Below are 20,022 nucleotides of genomic sequence, written 5' to 3'. Positions count from 1 at the left end.
TTTGAGACAAATAGAAAAAGCAAAATAATAAATTTATTAAAATCCAATTTTCTCTGAGTCTCATTCATACCTGTTGTTCATCCTCCATGACGTTACTAGCAAATTCAAATACTAGGTCGTTCTGTTGGACAACAGCAGCCATAATAAAGCATTCCCCTTAGATCCACATGAGTAAAATTCCAAACAGGTTCAAGTACCAGGCAGCAGAGTCCAGTGACCAATTTGTGTAAATAACCCAAGCTAAGTCTGTGAAGTTACTGTATACCAGGTTTTCTTTAGGGAAGGTGCTTCAAATTTTCTTGGTTCACTGGGATTTTACTTAAATTGAGGCAATTTTTCTGAAATTTTTCTTCTCTAGAACTTCTTGACCTGAAAAACATAAGTTAGTTATGAGAAAGCAATCATACTATTTTGAATATAACAGTTAATACAGACAGCAATGTCTCCAAAGCATTTTTTTGTTAATGTTTTTAAACAAAACCAACATGACTCGTGAATACAGGGTTGTTGTTTTTTTTTTTAAAAACAGGACATATATTTTCTTTTAAGATTTCATTCCTGCTAAGATAAGATCACCTCTCATTACTGAAAATGAAGCCATTCTCCCCCCCCCAACCCCCATTAAACTACAAAGTACTATTTATTAAAAAAAAAAAAAAATCCACCCAGCCATAACTAGGTTTTTGTAATTGCAATAAAGGATATATAAACAATTTCCTTCTTTCTACTAACCTAGCAAACCACACACATAGGAATTCCTACTCCATGAGTAATTTCATAACATATATTTTTGCCTTAATAGAAACATTCACACAGTATCCTTGTTAGGCCTAATATATATAAGGATTTAAAATCTGTCTAATACATTTAAAGTTTAATAGTACTATTTTAAGAGCTTTTAAAAATAAGCAGAAATAAAGCTCACTCTTTCTGTTCTTTAAAAAGGTTTCTGATAAGTAGAATGCTTTACCATGCTTAAGCCTGTCTTCGGTGGCTTCTTTTTTAATGCACTGAAATGTATCCTTATCTCTAGCACAGGCTTGCAAGCAACAGGAAGGAAACAGCACTTGACCACGTCATGGCAAATTAGAACATGCAAAGAAGTGCACTTTACAATAGAAAAACAGAAACGCAACTTAAGAGTGAAAACAATTTCACAGCAGAGGGAGAAAAGCTTTAAAGAGTGCCTGCCAAAGATGTTTGCATATTTAACATTTTTTTTTAAAGTTACCACTACTAACAAAAGTAAAAGGAAATTAAAAGTTTATCACAATTTTATTAAATATTGCTTCATACGGTTATGGCCATAAATACGACATGAAAAGACAAAACATGAAAATAATCACATTAAGTAACATCTAGTTCTTTGAAACAGTATTTACAATTTTAATTTTAAAGAGACAAGTTCAGGAATGAAGCTGATCTCGTGAATCAGTTTCCCTGAAAACTTAAATCCAGCCAGTAAGTGCTAGCTAAATCACATACTCATTTTCCTAATTTCGGTAAAGCCAATTTCCTACATATTGCAAACTCTAGGGGTCATCATGGATGACTGTGGTTTCCCTAACAGGAAATCAAAAAAAAAAGAGTTAAGAATTCAATTCAATTCAATATTTCTACTCACTAAATTCTAACCCAGCAGTTTCCCACACCCACTCCATCTCTTTTAATAAAGACTTCAACTCCAACACTGGGAAAGTATTTTTAGCACTACTATTTAGGTAGTTTTTGAGTACTGCACCATGTCTGGTGCGGGGGAAAGTACTTTGACCAAAATTCATCAGACAGACATAGAAACATAAAACATACATACAATATTTTCCTTTAAACTCTCACCCAATTCTTCTGTACTAGGCTTTCCTTCTTAGGTCCTCCACACAAACTACATTCATTCTTACCTCTGTTTTCAACTTCTACTAGCCCCCGTTCCTGGAATTCCCCTCCCACTTCTCAGTTCCCATTCGCATCTTCTCTATCCTTCAATGCTCAAGTCCCATTTCTTTCACAGAGCCTCCTGACCTCTATGCCTTGACCTACATGGGCCTTCAAAAATACAGCACTTACTGCCCCTACCACCAAATTAGCACTAACTGTACACTGTCTCACACTTGAAAATTATGTCCCCCTAATTCAATTGAGTACATGTTTCAGTGTCTATTATTTGCAAAGCTATGTACCAGGCACCACAATAATTAGAGCAAAACTTCTCTGGGTAAATAACCATTGTCTAAAGTTTCTTCTGTACCTACCAAACCTGTGCGGTTTGGTAATAATAATAAAAAGGATTAATGATAATAATATAATACTAATAATAAAAAGGATAACATTAATGACAGATATTGTTTTGAAAAACTATCACAGATATTTACACTCTATATATGTTCTTTGAAAGAATTACTGTAATACTTTTGATAATACAGAAATCGTTATTCTAAACTTAAAGAACCACAGTAAGAAAGTATAACCAGAATCAAGGGATGTTTCCTGATAGAAAAGTCTCTCTGTAAAAGGTTAGATTCCAAAAGACTATTCCAAAATCCATTTATTCATAAATACAAAGGTGGCACTGTCCCAATGACCAATGTGAACACATCTGTGTAAAGTTTCACTTTCTTTCCCATTGCAGTCACAAACCTTTTCTTACTAGCACCTCCACAGTGCTACTGTTCTTTACCAAATGTTTTTTTTAGTCTCAAAAATAAGGACAAGCAATCAACATACCTATATCTTACAGTACACACTAGGAACCAACAGTAATCAACCAAAACTGAAATGACAGCCCATGATCACTCAGTCTTTGTTAGGATAGGAAGAGATACCTTTATTCTGTTCATTTCTATACAGAAGTTCATAAACTGAAAACGTGTAAGTAAAGGAAAGCTCCTGCATTATTTTATTGGCTTCAATAGGCCTCTGACCCTCTGTCTTCTTTCACTCTATCCCACTGCTCTTCCTCTTCTCTGAGTAGTTATACAGCCTACGGCACCAAGGTGGTTCTTGGGAAGAATTTTTCTAATTCCTGATCCAGAGGTACCACCCATACGTATTAGAGGAACTTAAATAACACAGCCTCAGTGTATTAAAATTTTTTCAGCAAGAGATTAGACTGGACACCTAGATCAATGATTCAATTTTTCATGAGTAAACTGAGTCCTGTGTCCAAGGTCTCACAATCCGAAAGCATTAACAGAATTACAACTAGAATCTTCATCTCCTAAATCAGGACTCTGTGTCCATGACTACAATACACAGCCTCTAAATCTACCCAAATCCTTTATGCTGTAATAGTTCAGAACACAGGTTTCTTTTTCTTTTTAATGTTTTTTCTTATTATTTATTTATTTAGGCCGCACCGCACAGCTTGCGGGATCTTAGTTCCCCGGCCAGGGATGGAAATCGTGTCCCCTGCAGTGGAAGCACGGAGTCTTAACCACTGAACTTCCATGCTAGGGAATTCCCTAGAACCCAGGTTTCTAAGTAAATACATATATCAAATTAGAAAAAACAAATTTCCTTCTCTAGTTCAGCTCCTAATGTCCAAATCCACTCACGAAACTGCCTACTGGATAAGTCCATGTCAGTGGCCCTCAGAGTCAACGTATCTAAAACATGTCCAAAACTAAACTTATCATTTTACTCCTCAAATCTGCTCTAGTGTGGAAAAAACATGGGTACTCAGGGTAAAGCAGAGGCCTTTTTTCTACTCTAACAAAATTATAAGGTCTTTAGGAAATTTAAAAATTGGTTGAATTTACTAACCGTTAGCTATATGTATTATATTCAGGAACACTTTGCTGTATTAATAGCTCCCAAACATATTTCATTTTCAAAGTGTCACTTAGTCTTTATAAAATAACAAGTAAAAAGTGAAAACTATTCATTCAACACACAGACACAGACAGTTAACTTACTTGCACAGTTCTGTGCAGTCATCCAGTTGGGAATCCACCAAATAATAAAAACTCCCCAAGCTGGCTGTCAATATCTTTCAACTCGGTAAGGACCATATTCTTATTCTTCAAGGAGACATGCCAAAGGAATGTCTCATCAATGAGGTCCTCACCGCTTATTGCCAAACTAAGCTTCAAATTTAAGGTAAAGTAGTAGCTCAAGCAAAACGGTTAGGAGCACAGGCTCTGTAATCAGACCACTTGGGTTTGAATCTTCTGCACTGTGACTTTGGACAAGTTACTTACTCAGTGTCAGTCTCTTCTTCCTGCAAAATAGGTATAAGCCACAGTTTTCTCATTCTGTAAAATGGGCATAACAACCCCAAAATCTAGAGTTTCTGTGAAGATGAGATGCGAATGTATGTGCAGAATGCTTGGCATATAAATTTTACTCAATAAACATTAGCTTCATTATAATCTATGTACAGTGCAAGAGATATGTAACACATGCTTGCCAGATAACAAATTATTCCTTAAGTCTCATTTCCATACTCCCTGGGAGTCTCCTTTACCACAGCTATTTGCTAGACTCCACAAAGAACACTATAGCCCCATTATCAACAAAAGTATAATTCTACTCCAGTGCCTAAAAATGTGGCACCTGTTTGATAAATCCAGTTGCTTCAAGGTTAGGATCATACCCTGTCTGGCAAGCCTCCCTTAACACAGAGTTCCATTATGCCCCTAATCCAAACAAAATAAATTTACTGATTGTAAATACAAAATCCTCAGACACGTTACTTTCTACTACAACCAACTCAAATGGTTAATTGTTATATAACTTATTATAAAAGATTTCAGGTATTATAAACATATGATAGTCAAAATCAGTTTTTAATACTTTTCACACTTGCTTTCTAATCCCTAACTGAATGCAAATTTAAGTTCCCTTCAAAAGGGCTTTAAACACAAGGGTCTATAAACCCATTAATTCATAATGATATTTTTAAAAAATCACTGCCAACCTTTGGAAGTTATTAGGCTACCAACTCATTATGCTCAATATGAAAACTGACAAAGGGAACCAATCAAACAAAAGAGGAATAAGTTTTTGGATTAGACAGTTCTGGCCCAAAGAAGGCAAAATACACCAGCTTAGAGCAATGGGTGGTTGAAAGACTACCTTTAATTTGAATGACTATCTCTAATAAAGTATTCAGACTGTGTGTGTGTGTGTATTTATAAGGCGGGGAGTATCTAAATAACTGGAACTACTTAGTAACCGCAGATGCCAAGTACCTGAACGGAAAGTATTTTTACATGAAGTGGCAACCTGATAAACCACCCTTTTCAGCATACAGATATACCCATCGTAAGAACAGGAAGTATATTGGAAAAACCATGAAACTAGAAGAAATACAATAAAAATTAAAGAAAATAGAGTAAGAAACGTGAGAGAAAAGAAGCTATTCAAGTTAGAAATGAGAAGCAAGCAATAAATCCATAAACTGTAATGACTGCAATTCTTCCGTAACAGACCATAGCTAGGCCTTTCCAGCTGTATCCTAGTATGGTAGAATGCTTTATATTAGCTCCCAGCAGAAATGAAAATAATAAATCAGTGGTATCAAGATAAATTCTATACAATCTTCCAAGGGTCTGCCCATTCTCAATCTGAAAAGTGTGGAATCACGCACTTTTAGAACTAAAAAAGATGTAAGGATTACCTAGGACGATTCATTTGTTGAACAGTTAGAGAATTTGGGCCTAGCGCAGTCTGACTTGTCCAAGGTCACACAGACAGTTAATGACAAAGAAAGCAACAATTCTCTACTTTTCCCCAATTCCCAGCCCAATTCTCTACATTAATAGAACTTCATTAGTATTTTTCATTAGTAGAATATCTGGACAAATAAGAAATCCCTTACACACATTTGCTACCTGGTAAATCATTTTCAGTCACATTTTTATGTGGAATAACTGAAAAAGAGGAGTTTCTAGATTTTTCTATGACTGTTTTAAATCTTAAAATTTTACTATTGTTGTTCGTTTCCAAGTTCTATCATATCATACTATCTTGCTTTACCTTCACTCAGCCTAAAAAAGTGAACATCAGTAAGCCTTTTTATAAAGCTACCACAATAACTCATTAAAATACTTTAAAATAAATTTCATTGACATTTTTCTTGCTAGTTCTTTGAATACAATATTGCTATCACACTAAAAACTTGTAGATAAGAAAAAAATAATAAACACACCAAAATGTAGTTACAGTTAAGTAACCAGACTTTAACCTCCCCCAACAAGGGTAGTCTCACAGTTTCTACTGAATAAGGAAACAAACAAACAAAAAAAGACACTAATTGTAAAATAAATCTCACTGCATAGCACTCTCTAAATCATGTACTCTATACACAAAATAGAAGAGGAAAAAATACAAGTAAATGTCACAGAGGAGCAAATCATTCCCTACTGCGTTCAGGGTTCTCTTAATTCAAAAAGAAAATGTTTCTATACTACCACCTTTAACTCATTTCAAATATTCAAGGAATTCAAGAAAATGTAGAAAAAGTTTAAAAGTATGTTCTTGGAATCATATAAGTACCATATATATAACCATCTGTATCTCTTAAGTAGCTCCGCTGCTTTAGGCATCTTTCATTGAAACTGAGGGGGAGGCCGGGAAGTGAAGTACTTAGATCTTTTTCAAAAGTATATTTTTATTTCCATGTGAATGAAACACAAATTGATGTTTTTTGTATTCTGGTGATATATGCAAAGCCAAAGCAGGCCTTGGAAACCTGAATAAGCTCACCTTAGCTTCAACCATGTTAAAGTGAAAAAGCAACAACAACAACAACAAAAAACCCACAAAGTCAATATGATCAAGGGAACAGGCTGACTTCTCTATGCTTGGCCTTTTTGCTGACACCCCAGAACAGTTCCAGTACTCAGAGGACAGGCTGCAATTACTCACTCCCCAGACCTGAAAGGCCGGTTCTTTCACATTGTTCTCCACTTCCCACCATTGGCCACTTGGGCCTACCTGGTGTCACATTACACTCAGGCAGCATTTGTAGCACCTTGCAAAACCATATCACATACCTAGACCTGTTCATACCTGTGGTCTCAAGATTAACCCTTTTCCTGAACATGTTCTGAAAACAAGAGAATTTAAAACCAAAGAGAAATACCCAACAGTAATCAGATAGTCTTTTAACCTTGGTCACGAAAAAAAAATTTTACTTTCTCCAAATGGCTGAAAGTGATAATTGTCAAAAATGTTATTTATTGGTGTTTTTATTATGCAAATAAACTGACTGAAGGAACTTTCTTCCCTCCAGCACGCAAAGTCTAAACTCTGACAAAAACACACCTAGGTCGGGAACACAAATATGCTGAAATGTGTTTATCAGCAAGACCTGATCAGGCAGTTAAAATTTTTCTTTCTGTAACAAACAAGAATCAGCTCACAAGAAAACTGTTTCATTTCTGTGGTTGTTTATTCCCCTGTTTAATATTATCATCAGAGAAAAGATACGCTCTAGTGCAATGGTTCCCTCATCTGAGAATACGGCAGATTCCCATCAATAACAGCGTTTCATTCTGGCCCAAAGTGAAGGGGAAAAGCCAGGGATGTTGCTGTGAAGTCCCACAGGAGATTTTGCTACAGGACAGGGCTCCTGCCATCTCTAACTCCCACACTGCAAAATACTCTTCTAGAAGAGACTGTTACTCTGTCAGGAGAAGTTTCACTCTTAGGAAGAGACACACCATCAGGTGAAAACAAAATCAAAGGTTACATAAAAAGCTTAATGGCCACAGATTGTATTATTAGGTGATAGCAGCTCTATGTGTTCAATTGATGGGTCCTTACTACCTTTACTCTAGCTCCCCTTGTGGTTCTTCACCCTGCAATAGGAGTAATTAACCAAAAATGAAAATATGATCAACTTACTTCTCTACTTAAAACTAACCAACGCAATACTGTAAATCAACTATAGTTCAATCGAAAAAAAAAAAAGGGACTTCCCTGGTGACGCAGTGGTTAAGAACACAGGCTCGAGCCCTGGTCTGGGAAGATCCCACATGCTGCAGAGCAACTAAGCCTGTGTGCCACAACTACTGAGCCTGTGCTCTAGAGCTCGCAAGCCATAACTACTGAGCCCGCGTGCCGCAACTACTGAAGCCCGTGCGCCTAGAGCCCATGCTCCGCAACAAGAGAAGCCACCACAACAAGAAGCCCACGCACTGCAACAAAGAGTAGCCCCCGTGTACCACAACTAGAGAAAGCCCGCGTGCAGCAACAAAGACCCAACACTGCCCAAAATAAATAAATAAATAATTAATTTTAAAAAAACTAATCAGTGGCTTCCACTGCCTGTAAGAAAAACTTCAAATTCATTAACAGGGCTGAAGTGGCTCTTCATGATGCCCCAAAAGGTATGAGAAAAATGCAGCCAGTCAGATTTGTAAAAACAGGGTATCTGATCCCCTGCACCAGAAGAGCGACTGGGAATAGTCCACGGACCAAGTTTCAAACGACACCTCGGTCACAATTTTTTTACTACTCTTCACTCCCATCTCAAAAATAGGTACACCAGCATTTCCGCATTTTATAGTCTCTCATGGCCCCCTTACCCCACCCCCGAATTAAAGAAGCCAAAGTCGGCCCTGCCCCAATTCCCCCCAGCCCTGTATGTACTACCCTTTCCCAGGCTTCATCTGTGCTGAATGATAGGCTCAATCCAGATCTCTCCACATCTTCTTTGGTGATCATAACCTTTTATACCTGTGGCATTTTAGGGGCCTCTTCCAAGTCACAGTGGGACCAGACTTCAGGATATAAACTCTAGAGATGCAAAGCATTTTCACCTTTTCCCAAGTCACCAACAAGTTTGATGGACTCAAAGATCCTTGTGCACAAAAATTCCTGCTCACTATGTGTGAGAATATCCCCAATTTCATAGCATACACCTTTTCTTCTTTAAATAATAGAAATGTAGTTTAAATAAGTTTGGATATAATCAAACGATTCTGGCGCTCCACGGCAAGATCCTTAAAATGGGATTCTTCCTACAATCATCCTCGTAACTACCTGGCTCTCACCTAAGATGCTAAACTCAATGACACCAAAAAAAACTAGAAGCAGTAAAACCACAAGATGAGAGATGAGAAAGTGGAAGGGCATGGGCTTAGTATAAATTACACATGTAACTTTATATTTTCCCATTGTACATATCTTAAGTTGAAGCAAACTTTAAATATCATTCACAAGTAATATAAAGATTTATAATACAGGGAATTCCTGGCAGTCCAGTGGTTAGGACTCCGCGCTTTTGCTGCCGAGGGCACGGGTTTGATCCCTGGTCGGGGAACTAAGATCCCACAAGCCGCATGGTGTGGCAAAAAAAAAAAAAAGATTTATAATACAGAACAGTTCAATTTTTAGGCCTTCCACAACATCCATTTTCGGAAGAAACCATGGTCTACTGATTGACTTGGTGGTAAAAAAAAATTGTTGAATATTTAGTGAACCTCCCCTAAGCCCAGCACTGTGGGAAAGACAAAGAGATACTGCATGGGCTTGTTCCTGTGAAGCTTACAATCTAGTTCAGGAAACAAGACCAAGAGAGAAAAAAACTGAACACCAAAAGTTAGCATTTAATTAAACGCTAATAAAGCTGATCAATACTGCAGCATTTCAGAAGAGGGGATGGTCAAATGGATCAAGGAAACACTTTAGACAATAAAGGACTTAAACTCAACCTTAAAGTGACGTAGGATGTGGAGAGACCACAGGGAAAGGGAAAGACAGTATAGTGTGTGTATGTGCATGTTTGCTTATGCGTGCATACATGTGTACATATGTGCATGTGTGTGCGCACGTGTGTGTGTGTGTGTGTGAGAGAGAGAGAGAGAGAGAGAGAGAGAGAGAGAAGGCTGAGACACAGAAGAATAAAGAGAATCAAAACCAACCAAAGTAAGTTCGGAGATAGTTAACAGCCTGACCAGAGCTAAGAGTTGACAATGGGAACTAGTAGAAAATGTGGTTAAATAAGCAAAGCAAAACCAATTATGGAGGGTCTTGAAAGTCAGGCAGTGGAATTTAGGCTTGATTTGGAAAGAAGAAGTGGAAAGTTCCTGGAGGTTTTCATATCCGGTTGCAACAACAGAGTGTGGTCCCAAGATTACAAAGCCCAGTGCAAGTGGGATCTGGTAACTACCATCTAAAAATGATGAGGACAGTTTAAACAAACATTCCATAGCTTGACTGCTACACTGATAACTTCTAGCCACTGATGTGTATACTGTCCTCCTTAAATTCTTCATTAATTACTTGTAATAGAGATTCTCAACAATGGTTTTTAAACTACCCAGGGTGTGGGGAAATTATTTAAAACAAACAAAAACCACTAGTTTACTTCAACTTTTTGTTCTCTGCCTAAGGATTGGAAGAAGGGAGAAACAGGAAAATAAAATTTTCAAAAAGATATGACTTATTACAATATAACCTTTCTTACAAGTTATTCAATTGAACATCAAAACTGTCCTACATCCATTTGGATACCAGTGAAACTTTGAAATATATGAACTCACTGCATCTATGGATGATTGTATATTGCCATTTAGTATTAAATATTTTGAAAAGATGATGCTGATTCAGTTAGTGAAGAAGGATATGATATCCATGACAGATGAAAGTTTCTTAGTCACTTAATAGAGACTTCTATCACCAACTTTCAAGGAATCTTTACTTCCTTCCAGGGTGATGTTTAAAAGACAGACACTCCTGTAAAAACGTCTAGCTGCGTTAAACTTGCTCTTTGTTAGAGGTATTTTCTGCTTTATGGCTTTGCCTTACTCTTTGGGAGTTCAAGAATTCAAAGTTGCTTTAGTAGATATAACAGGCACTTATTAGATTTTTTAAAATACTTTAACATGAAGACACATCCAGAAATTGTACAATAGCATAAAAGGTCCATTTACATTATCATTTGTTGGTAATATCTTAGTGTCTAATAAGTGCTTTTACAATTTATAAAGCAGGACACATATACTACTTTATGTAATTCTTAAACATCTCTACAACTACTGATGTTTTTCCACAGATACAAAAAAACCATGACACTTATCCTCAACGAATTTAAGAAAGAGATGATAACAAATTAGAAATAATAAGAAGAAAATAACAGCTACTATTTACATGTGCCAGGCCTTATGCTACAGTATGTTGCTACATCTGTCATTTAATCTTCATATCAGTAATAACCATGCATTGACAGAACCAACCAAATAAGGGCAAAAGGACTTTGTCATGGTCACCACCATACTCCCACAGCTTACATAGACGGCCCATGATAAATATTTGCCAAAGGAATACTCAAGATGCTCAGAGAGAGTTTGAGCACGTCTGACTTCAGCTCACGCTCACTCATCCATTCACACACTCCACTGAGTACCTACAACATGTCAGACTCTGTTCTAGGTGGCAGGAATACAGCACAGAACAAAACAGACCAAAACTTCTGCCTTCGAAGGGCTTCTAATCTAGTGATCTTGATGTTCCCCCTCAAAATATTCTGCTTTAAAAATGTGAGATTGTCAGGCAATACAGTTATCTTACAACCCATGAACAGAAACTCTGCCCCTCTCCTCCCATGTCTAACTCCCAGCCACCTCTCAATCCCTGGCAACTAGACACAGAATATGCGACCTCTCCCACTCGAAGTGGACAGTAAGAGTTGTGGGAGAATTTCTTACCTTTCAGACAATCTGTAGGCACATAAGGAGAGGGGAAGGGAAAATTTGAGGTGAAAATAGATACAGCTAAATCCAATGGCTGACTTCTTCCAGGCAAACCTCAGGGCCTCTATTTCACTTTAATTTTTAATTTGACTTTGAGTTAATTGAAATTTAACAACAACTAAAAAGTTTATTGGAACTTTTTTAAAGCATTCCCTTCACAAATATAAACACTTCAAGGAAGAAGAGAAAATTCTCCCTGTATTATCTTTTCCTATATACTAAGATGGCCTTCAGAAATCATATCAGTACTATCTACATTCTTTTATTTATTTCACAAGTGCTCACTATGGACCTATTTCCCAGACACCAGTGGGTAAGGGAGAAGGACAGGAAAGAAACACTATGACACTATGGGCAATCAGTCTATCAGCTAAGACACTATGGGCAATCAGTCTTTCAGCTAAGACAAAAGATGTAGCAGAAGTGGCTACAAAGCTTATTCTCCCATATTATTCAGTAATTATTTGCTGGGGGGACATTCCAGATAGAAGAAGCTAAGGTAAACCTAAAAGGTTAAATCACTGAATAATAGGTAAGATAGTAATTTAATGAAAACAAACCTTTTCCTAAAAGGACACAAGATTTAGCATCAGAAGACCTGTATCCAAATCCTAGTCCTGCCATTTACCAACTTTATTTTCTTGGATAAGTCAACCTCTGTGGCCTTCCTTTCATCATCTTAAAGTTGTACCTAGTAAGATTTTACTTTGTAATCCATAAAGTGCTCTAAAAGTTTTAAAGAATACTGATAGACCAAAATACAAAAATAAATTAATGCTTGTCAAAATTTTGAGACCAACATATTAGCTTATCATTTCATATTGCATGTATACCATAGACACAAATTTGAATGCCAGTCTTTTATGACCTATAAAAATTTCACAAAAGTAAACACATTTTATATTTTCTATATCAAACATCTAATTGTGATCCCTACAACCCATATAATACAAAACAAGCCTACAACATGCCTAGAATCAACAAGTGACAAAAGTTTAATGAAACAAGCTTTATACCTAACTGGTCTCCCTAATGGGTCTCCCTAATTAGAGCAGCAATTGTACATCTGTGTCTCTGTTCCTCTCATCGTGGTTTAACTGACAGGAAGCAGAGAACAAGATATGGCATACAAACGTCAAGTATTTCCTGCCTTCTCTGCTACATCTTTATGTCTTGTTTTATAAATAGTCCCATAGTTTATGTGAAAAGGTATCAAAGCCTGGTGTCAGAAGCATAAGATAGAATTGGTAAAGAGTGTTTATGAAAACAGAACAATTAAAAAGGTATTCTAAGGTTGGGATCTAAGTTCATTACACACATGAAGACTCGTTATTAATAGATTTCTTAAGATGTATTCTTAGGAGTAAGTACCTTACAAATTAAGACTTGAAAACCACAATGAGTGAGTAAAAAAATCAAGTCTCTGAACAACAGAACAGCCCCCAAACTGTTTTACCCAACTGGTTAGATAAATAGCATGTGACCACCTAGACAGAAGACGCTCTCCCCACCCTGCCTTCACCTCTCAAAAAAGATAACTACCACCAAAAACAAAACAAAAAACAAAACAAACTTTGAACAACTGACTCAAAACAGCAGGACAGACACCTTGCCTCTTTGATCTCTGGTCATTTTTACCATGGCTTCTTGTGAGCACTTCTTCCAGATTACAATTTGTGTTCACCCCCAATCAAACTATCTCCACTCCCTTGCTCTCTTCTCAGTATATCCAAAACATGGCTCACATTATTTATTCACATATGTTCACCAACTATACACAAAGCAAACAGAACTCCATTCCCAACAGGTGAATACTTATTACTGTTTTAAGTCATTTTAAGCAAGCTTGCAATTAATTACAACTAACACAGAGATGCTCACTTTTCATCATGCCTAGCTGCCTTCCCAACTAATAATTCCTAAGAATCACCTCAATTCATCACTCATATGCGTCATATTCCATAAAAACTTGGGCACAATACAGCCACCTTCTCCATTGGTCAATTCTTACCTAAGCTATAAGCTACCACAACTACAATTTCACCAGACTATAGTGCTATTTGTCTCTAGGTCAATGTCCACAATGACTCAATATTTTACTGCAAGTAAGCTCATCTTATGGTCTTTCTTTCCTAAAGAGAATTTAATATACATGTGATAATCAGCTTTAAGCATGGCACCATGTTCCTAAAGCAAGTAACATTTCTTAAATGAGTATCTTGGAAAACAATTTCATTTTTATTCAGTATTTTTCAATGAATATATCTAGTTCATTCTTTTCAACAGTGTAAGAGTTACTAGTGCCTTCCTAGCATATCTTTAGTATATTTCTGCTCTTACTTGTAAATGTATTACCCTCAACTGTCCCCAGTATCTAGGGAATAAATGCTCCCTGAACCTTAAGGGAATTGTCCATTTCCTTACACGTTAGCTCCCTTCCCACAGCCTCTGGCTCTGATGCTTGGGTCAAACCACCCGAAAATGGTCAGAAAAGTCTCAGGACATCTGCAGAGATACCTGGCGTCTACCACTTCTCAACAATCAAATACGCTAACCATGGTGAGCAGCTGTTCTATTCTTCCAAGTGCAGACGAACAGTGCACCTTCCTTTCAGTTTATTCGGAAGACTAACAGGTTATAAATGATCCTATAACAGCCCACATATTTGTCTCTGATCCAAAGACGAAAGGATCAAATATAACACCCAGCTTAACAGTTCATGCCATAAAACGTTCTGAATAAACAAATAACTTACACAAATCTTCTGTTTCTAAATATGAACTGTCTCTCAAACTAAAACACATATAACATTAATTCTGATTATTCTAATTTAAATCTAAAATCTTCACATTCTTTTTCTTTATGCTTTAATATGTGTTTTGTGTGATATATATTTAACCTTATATAAATAGTATAATACTGTATATATTCTTCCAGCATACTTTAACAAGCTTCTTTAAGACATAAAATTCTAAATAAACACAAAGGTTACTTGGAAAGGAATTTTAAACATTCGCTAGGACTCAGTGCTTAGAAAAATATTATTACCAAAGAAAGATAAATCATGATTATTAGGCTTCCATTATAACAAACAGAAATATCTAAGATGCAAAAAGCAGCCCATCTTCAGTGATGCCTCTCACAAAGTGTTCTGACCTTCTGCAGAACAAAGGCTATAGCCCACCTTAGGAATGCCATGTGTAGAGAACTAAACAAGAAGCTTGGCGGTCTAACCTCTTCTAACTTGCCTAAAAGGTGCAGGCTACACACTGCCACCAACACAGCATTGGGGACTTCCCTGGCAGTCCAGTGGTTAAGATTCTGCACTTCCAACGCAGGGGGCACGGGTTCAATCCCTGATCCGGAAACTAAGATTCCACATGCCACACAGTGCGGCCAAAAACACAAAATATGGCATTGCTTCCATCAGCATGGATATGTTCTAAATTGCCATAAGAAAATCTCTGGCTGCTGTATTCTCCAGCATCAAGAATTCTCCCTAACAGACAATAAATAATTGTTGAATGAAATCAATAAATTATATAGGATGAAAAGGAATATAATAATAAAAAAAAAATCCAGGAGACCCCTGAATTGCATGACTTTTAAGAACCCTTCCAACTATAAAATCCTATCATTTCTACTTCCATTTTTTCCTCTTTGTCCCTGCCACTACTTACACGGACACTGTGAAAAAGAGCTCAAAAACGAGAGCCAAGGGATGACTGCAAAAGCAAAACACTGGATTAAGACCTATGTTTCCCTTTTTATAGCAATTCCCACATTTACATTATTAAATTTTGGAAATCTTATATAAAGATTCCATATCAAGTTTATAACAAAAAAAGTCACTAAAGATGCAGGAATTACTATCATTATAGTAAGGATTTTAAGGAAACAAGATGACACCCATATCAGGAAGCAAGATGAAACACTAATTATGGCAATAAATCTGGTTAGATGTAAAAGTCTAATTTGGGGTTTTAGCTACTTAAAAGTTTATCAGTGTCAATTAATACTATATCAATTATGTTTTATGAATCTTTGTTCTACAATGTGTTTTTGAAAAATATTTGAATGTGATGATTCTAAAGACTAAAGTATTTCTAACAAACTATAGCTCCAATGGATCTCAACTGGAAATTATCATTTACTCATCAGAAGTATGCCTAGAGGACTTCCCTGGGGGCACAGTGGTTAAGAATCTGCCTGCCAATTCAGGGGACGTGGGTTTGAGCCCTGGTCCGGGAAGATTCCACATGCCATGGAGCAACTAAGCCTGTGCGCCACAACTACTGAGCCTGCGCGCCTAGAGCCCATGCTCCGCCACAAGAGAAGCCACGCAATGAGAAGTCTGCGCACTGCAGAGAAGAGTAGCCCTCGCTCGCCGCAACTAGAGAAAGCCTGCGCGCAGCAATGAAGAGCCAACGCAGCCAAAAACAAAAATAAATAAATAAAATAAATTTAAAAAAGAAGTATGCCTAGAGCCATCTTGTTAGTTATGTGGGACAGATACACGGTCTTATTATAACTTAATTCTGAATCTACCTAATCTCCTTCACTGAAATGGTGATTTTTTTTTAACTGAGGTAGAGTTTATTCACTTTTTTTTTTTTAAATCAACTTCTACTCCTCATCAAATTAAACATTATTTCTCAGTTATGTATAAATGTGGGGCAAAAATAAACTACCCCTTATATAGCACAATTTACTATGAAATAGTTCAACCAAAGAAAGAATACATTGACATACCCATCACCCGGCTTCACATTACATTAACACTTTTCCATACTTTGTTTCAGATTCTTAAGAATAAAAAAGTCAAATATAGTTAAAGCCTTCTATATATCCCTCACCAACCTCCTCCGACTATTCTAAAATTGATGTTGCCCCAACTGTCTATATTTTTATACCTTTATTTCATACATATCCATAATAATATTGTTTTTATGTACATAATAGGGATTATAATGTATCTATTCTATCAAAATTTGTTTTTTATTCAAAATTATGTTTGAACTAATTAAACTCTAGTTAATAAATGACAGGCATGCTAAACTGCTTAGTGTTTAGTGGTCAAATATACTAATGTTTGCAACTTACTCTAAAGGCATCAACTGCCCATTTGTTTAGGGTCCTGGAAGATTTTAGTCCCCAGGGCAAAACACCATAGTAAGATGCTGAATGGGTAGGAAGGCATCAATAGCAGGCATCTGTTCCTAGGAAAGATAATGAAAAACTCTAAAGTATCTTAAATATTCATTCTCTCCATACTCTTTGTAAACTCTTCACATATGCTCTTGCACGTATGCTCCAAGAATTATGTGCAAGAGTGTTCCCAAACTGGAAACAATCTACTGCCATCAACAAGAAAGAATAAATACATTCCGATACAGACAATGCAATACTACACTGCAATTAAAATTAAGTAAGATAAAGCTCATAGAGTTAAATGAAAGAAGCAAGTCACTATAGAATATATATGGTGTGATCCATTTAAATAAAGTTCACAGGGGTAAAACTATAAAGAAAAGCTTATCACAAAAATCAGGATAATAGTTATTTTTAAGGAGAAACAAACATGGGCGGAGTGGGGGATTTCTTTTTTTCTTTTTAAATATTTCTTTCTTTCTTTCTTTCTTTGGCTGCGCTGGGTCTTAGTTGTGGCACTCGGGATCTTCGTTGCCGCATGCGGGATCTTTAGTTGAGGTCTGAGGGATCTAGTTCCCCGACCAGGGATCGAACCTGGGCCAGTTGCATTGGGAGCAGGGAGTCTTAACCACTGGACCACCAGGAAAGTCCTGCTGGGGGATTTCTATCTTAATAAACATGCTCTATTTCTGTTGTGACATGGGTAAACACTATGTAATTACATTTAAACTGTATATGTTTTATACGCTCCCCTACATGCACATTTCAGTTTTAAAGAAAAAAGGATAATGAATTGCTCCATTACAATACTCAGCTTCCATTTAGTATTTTGGTATAAAAAATAAGATGCACATAAACTAACAGTTATTAAATCAACACCTCATTTTTATAGTTTTATTGTAAAATTTTCTAGTTTCACTGTTTACAGGGCTGTTTTCTAAAACACAGAAAATAACCAATTTTCTTTAATTTAGATTTGCAAAACTGTACCATACAACTCTGCACAAATACAATGACCACTGTATTACTGAGCATCTATCACATAGAAAATGAACTTTACATGACTTTACATCATGTACAGTCACACTGGTTCCTGCTACCTTGAAGAACTTCTATTCCATGGGGTAGAAGACTGGAAAAGGATAGATCCAAGAAAATACAAATTTGAAAAACCAAAAAACCAAAAACTTGTATAAGTGGTTGCCTTTAGGCAGCAGGACTGAGAGTGGGAAGGGGTAGAGAGGCTGCTTTTCACTAAAGGCTTTTTATTAGATTTTTAAAAATGTGCATCATTTTGATAGCTTTTTAATATAAAAATTATTAAATCAATCTTCATAAAAACTCCAGAAGGCATTCATATTGTTTACTGTTGTGCTTTTTTTTTGGTTTGTTTTGATGCTGGCAACCAATCTCAAGTTACAAAACATGGAGATAAAAAAGAGCTGAGGGCTTCCCTGGTGGTGCAGTGGTTGAGAATCTGCCTGCCAATGCAGGGGACACGGGTTCGAGCCCTGGTCTGGGAGGATCCCACATGCCGCAGAGCAACTAGGCCCGTGAGCCACAATTGCTGAGCCTGCACGTCTGGAGCCTGTGCTCCGCAACCAGAGGCCGCGATAGTGAGAGGCCCGCACACCGTGATGAAGAGTGGCCCCCACTTGCCGCAACTAGAGAAAGCCCTCGCACAGAAACGAAGACCCAACACAGAAATAAATAAATAAATAAATAAATAAATAAATAAATAAATAAATAAAATAAGATTTACAACTAATTAAAAAAAAAAAAAAAAGAGCTGATACCCTGCTACTCAGCATTAAAAGGCAAATGAAAGAAGAGCTCTGAATTCCTACAGCGGTAAGAGAATGAAAGTGAAAAGAGAAGTTTAGTAACAGTTTTCTGATGATGAGGACAATATTAATTCAGATACTTATTTACTGGAAGAGAAGGAAATCAAAACGTTTCTGCACAGAAATTTGTTCAGCCAAAGCTCAGCTGCATAATTTATCCCCTCTACCAACAAAGCAAACAGCCCAGGAGTTATTTTCTTCAAAAAGGGTGGGGTGCCTACACATTTGTAGTATAGCTCAATAGCCACTTTTACTCTAGTATACAGATCGTCTGACAAGACACAAAGACAGAGGTGACAAATAACTTTCTCTTTAGGAGTTCCTCTTCTACTAATGGGAGAAAGATTGCTCAGACAGTTGAAAACTGCCCTAATCATTTAGGTTGACTCAATGATATTACTAATTTAATTCCTACCATTTATATGAAGCAGCTCCTAAGCAAAGGAGCAAAATATTCTGGCCAACTGATGGTAGCAAAATTATATTCAGACCATTCAACTCATGGGACTCTTCTTCCCATTTCTATGAGAGTCTGTGAACACCTATGTCCCATTAGACGAGATGTAATGTAATGCAAAGCCTACAAATATGCAATCAACTATGCAGTTAAATGTCCAAAGAAACTCATACGGTAAAAAAAAGTTACTCCCTCCCAGACTCAAACAATTACAAACACTAATAGTGTATTTCCCAGGAGAGAAGGGTTTTCTAAGACTATAATGCTACCCTAAATCAGGAAGGGGCTGTTTTTGCTCTAACCCAAGAAAAACAGAATGGAGAGATACCATGAAGCACCAAAGGGGACTAAAAAAAAAACTAACATTGGAGAGAGTGTGATGGTTCGCTGAGAGATAAAGAAGAGGCTAATTATACCTGAAAAACAAAAATAATTAGTTTAATTATATATTGTGGTCAAGATGGTAGTGAATGGGGAGCCGGAGGAGAAAAAGTAGAATTAGAGAAAAGGAAACAGGGAGAGCCACAAAGTTGAAAAATATACCACAGCAAAAAACTGGAACAGAGGAGGGAATAACCAGGGTAGGGAGACGAGGCTAAATAAGTTCTAGTGACTTTTCTTACTTACTAGAGGCCGTGGGCTTCAAAATACCATTGTTCCTTAAAAATTCAGATATTAAAATGCTAAGTAACTCATTAATCACTCTTCACAGCTCTTAAGCCTGCAAACTCTCCAAGAAAGTGTGGCAGCCCGTGCATCACAGTCATCTAGAGTACTTATTAAAATTGCAGATGGATAAGTCAAACCCCGGGGCCTAAGGAACCAAAATCTCTAAGTTGAAGCCAGGTGATTCTCTGTTACACCAAAGGTC

The 20,022-nt window shown here is 36.8% G+C and overlaps 1 protein-coding gene across 8 annotated transcripts in view; it reads right to left on the bottom strand.

Annotated features, from left to right (window-relative positions):
• The window catches only part of ELF1 (E74 like ETS transcription factor 1), a 104,109-nt gene that overhangs the window by 52,201 nt on the left and 31,886 nt on the right, over window positions 1–20,022 (bottom strand). For 4 of the 8 annotated variants that reach the window (XM_036831307.1, XM_036831306.1, XM_036831311.1 and 1 more), the window contains exon 2: window positions 71–369. The exons of 1 other annotated variant lie outside the window; for it this stretch is intronic. In XM_036831307.1, coding sequence (XP_036687202.1) covers window positions 71–142 — 72 coding nt within the window. In that variant the 5' untranslated portion in view covers window positions 143–369. Of the gene's footprint in view, window positions 1–70; window positions 370–925; window positions 1,242–16,802; window positions 16,822–20,022 lie in introns of those variants that run through there. 3 more of the 8 variants (XM_036831310.1, XM_036831308.1, XM_036831309.1) reach the window with 3 other exon arrangements.

Source organism: Balaenoptera musculus, chromosome 18, assembly GCF_009873245.2.
Source record: "Balaenoptera musculus isolate JJ_BM4_2016_0621 chromosome 18, mBalMus1.pri.v3, whole genome shotgun sequence".
NCBI classification, from domain to species: domain Eukaryota; kingdom Metazoa; phylum Chordata; class Mammalia; order Artiodactyla; family Balaenopteridae; genus Balaenoptera; species Balaenoptera musculus.
This window is presented reverse-complemented; position numbering and strand designations above follow the sequence as displayed.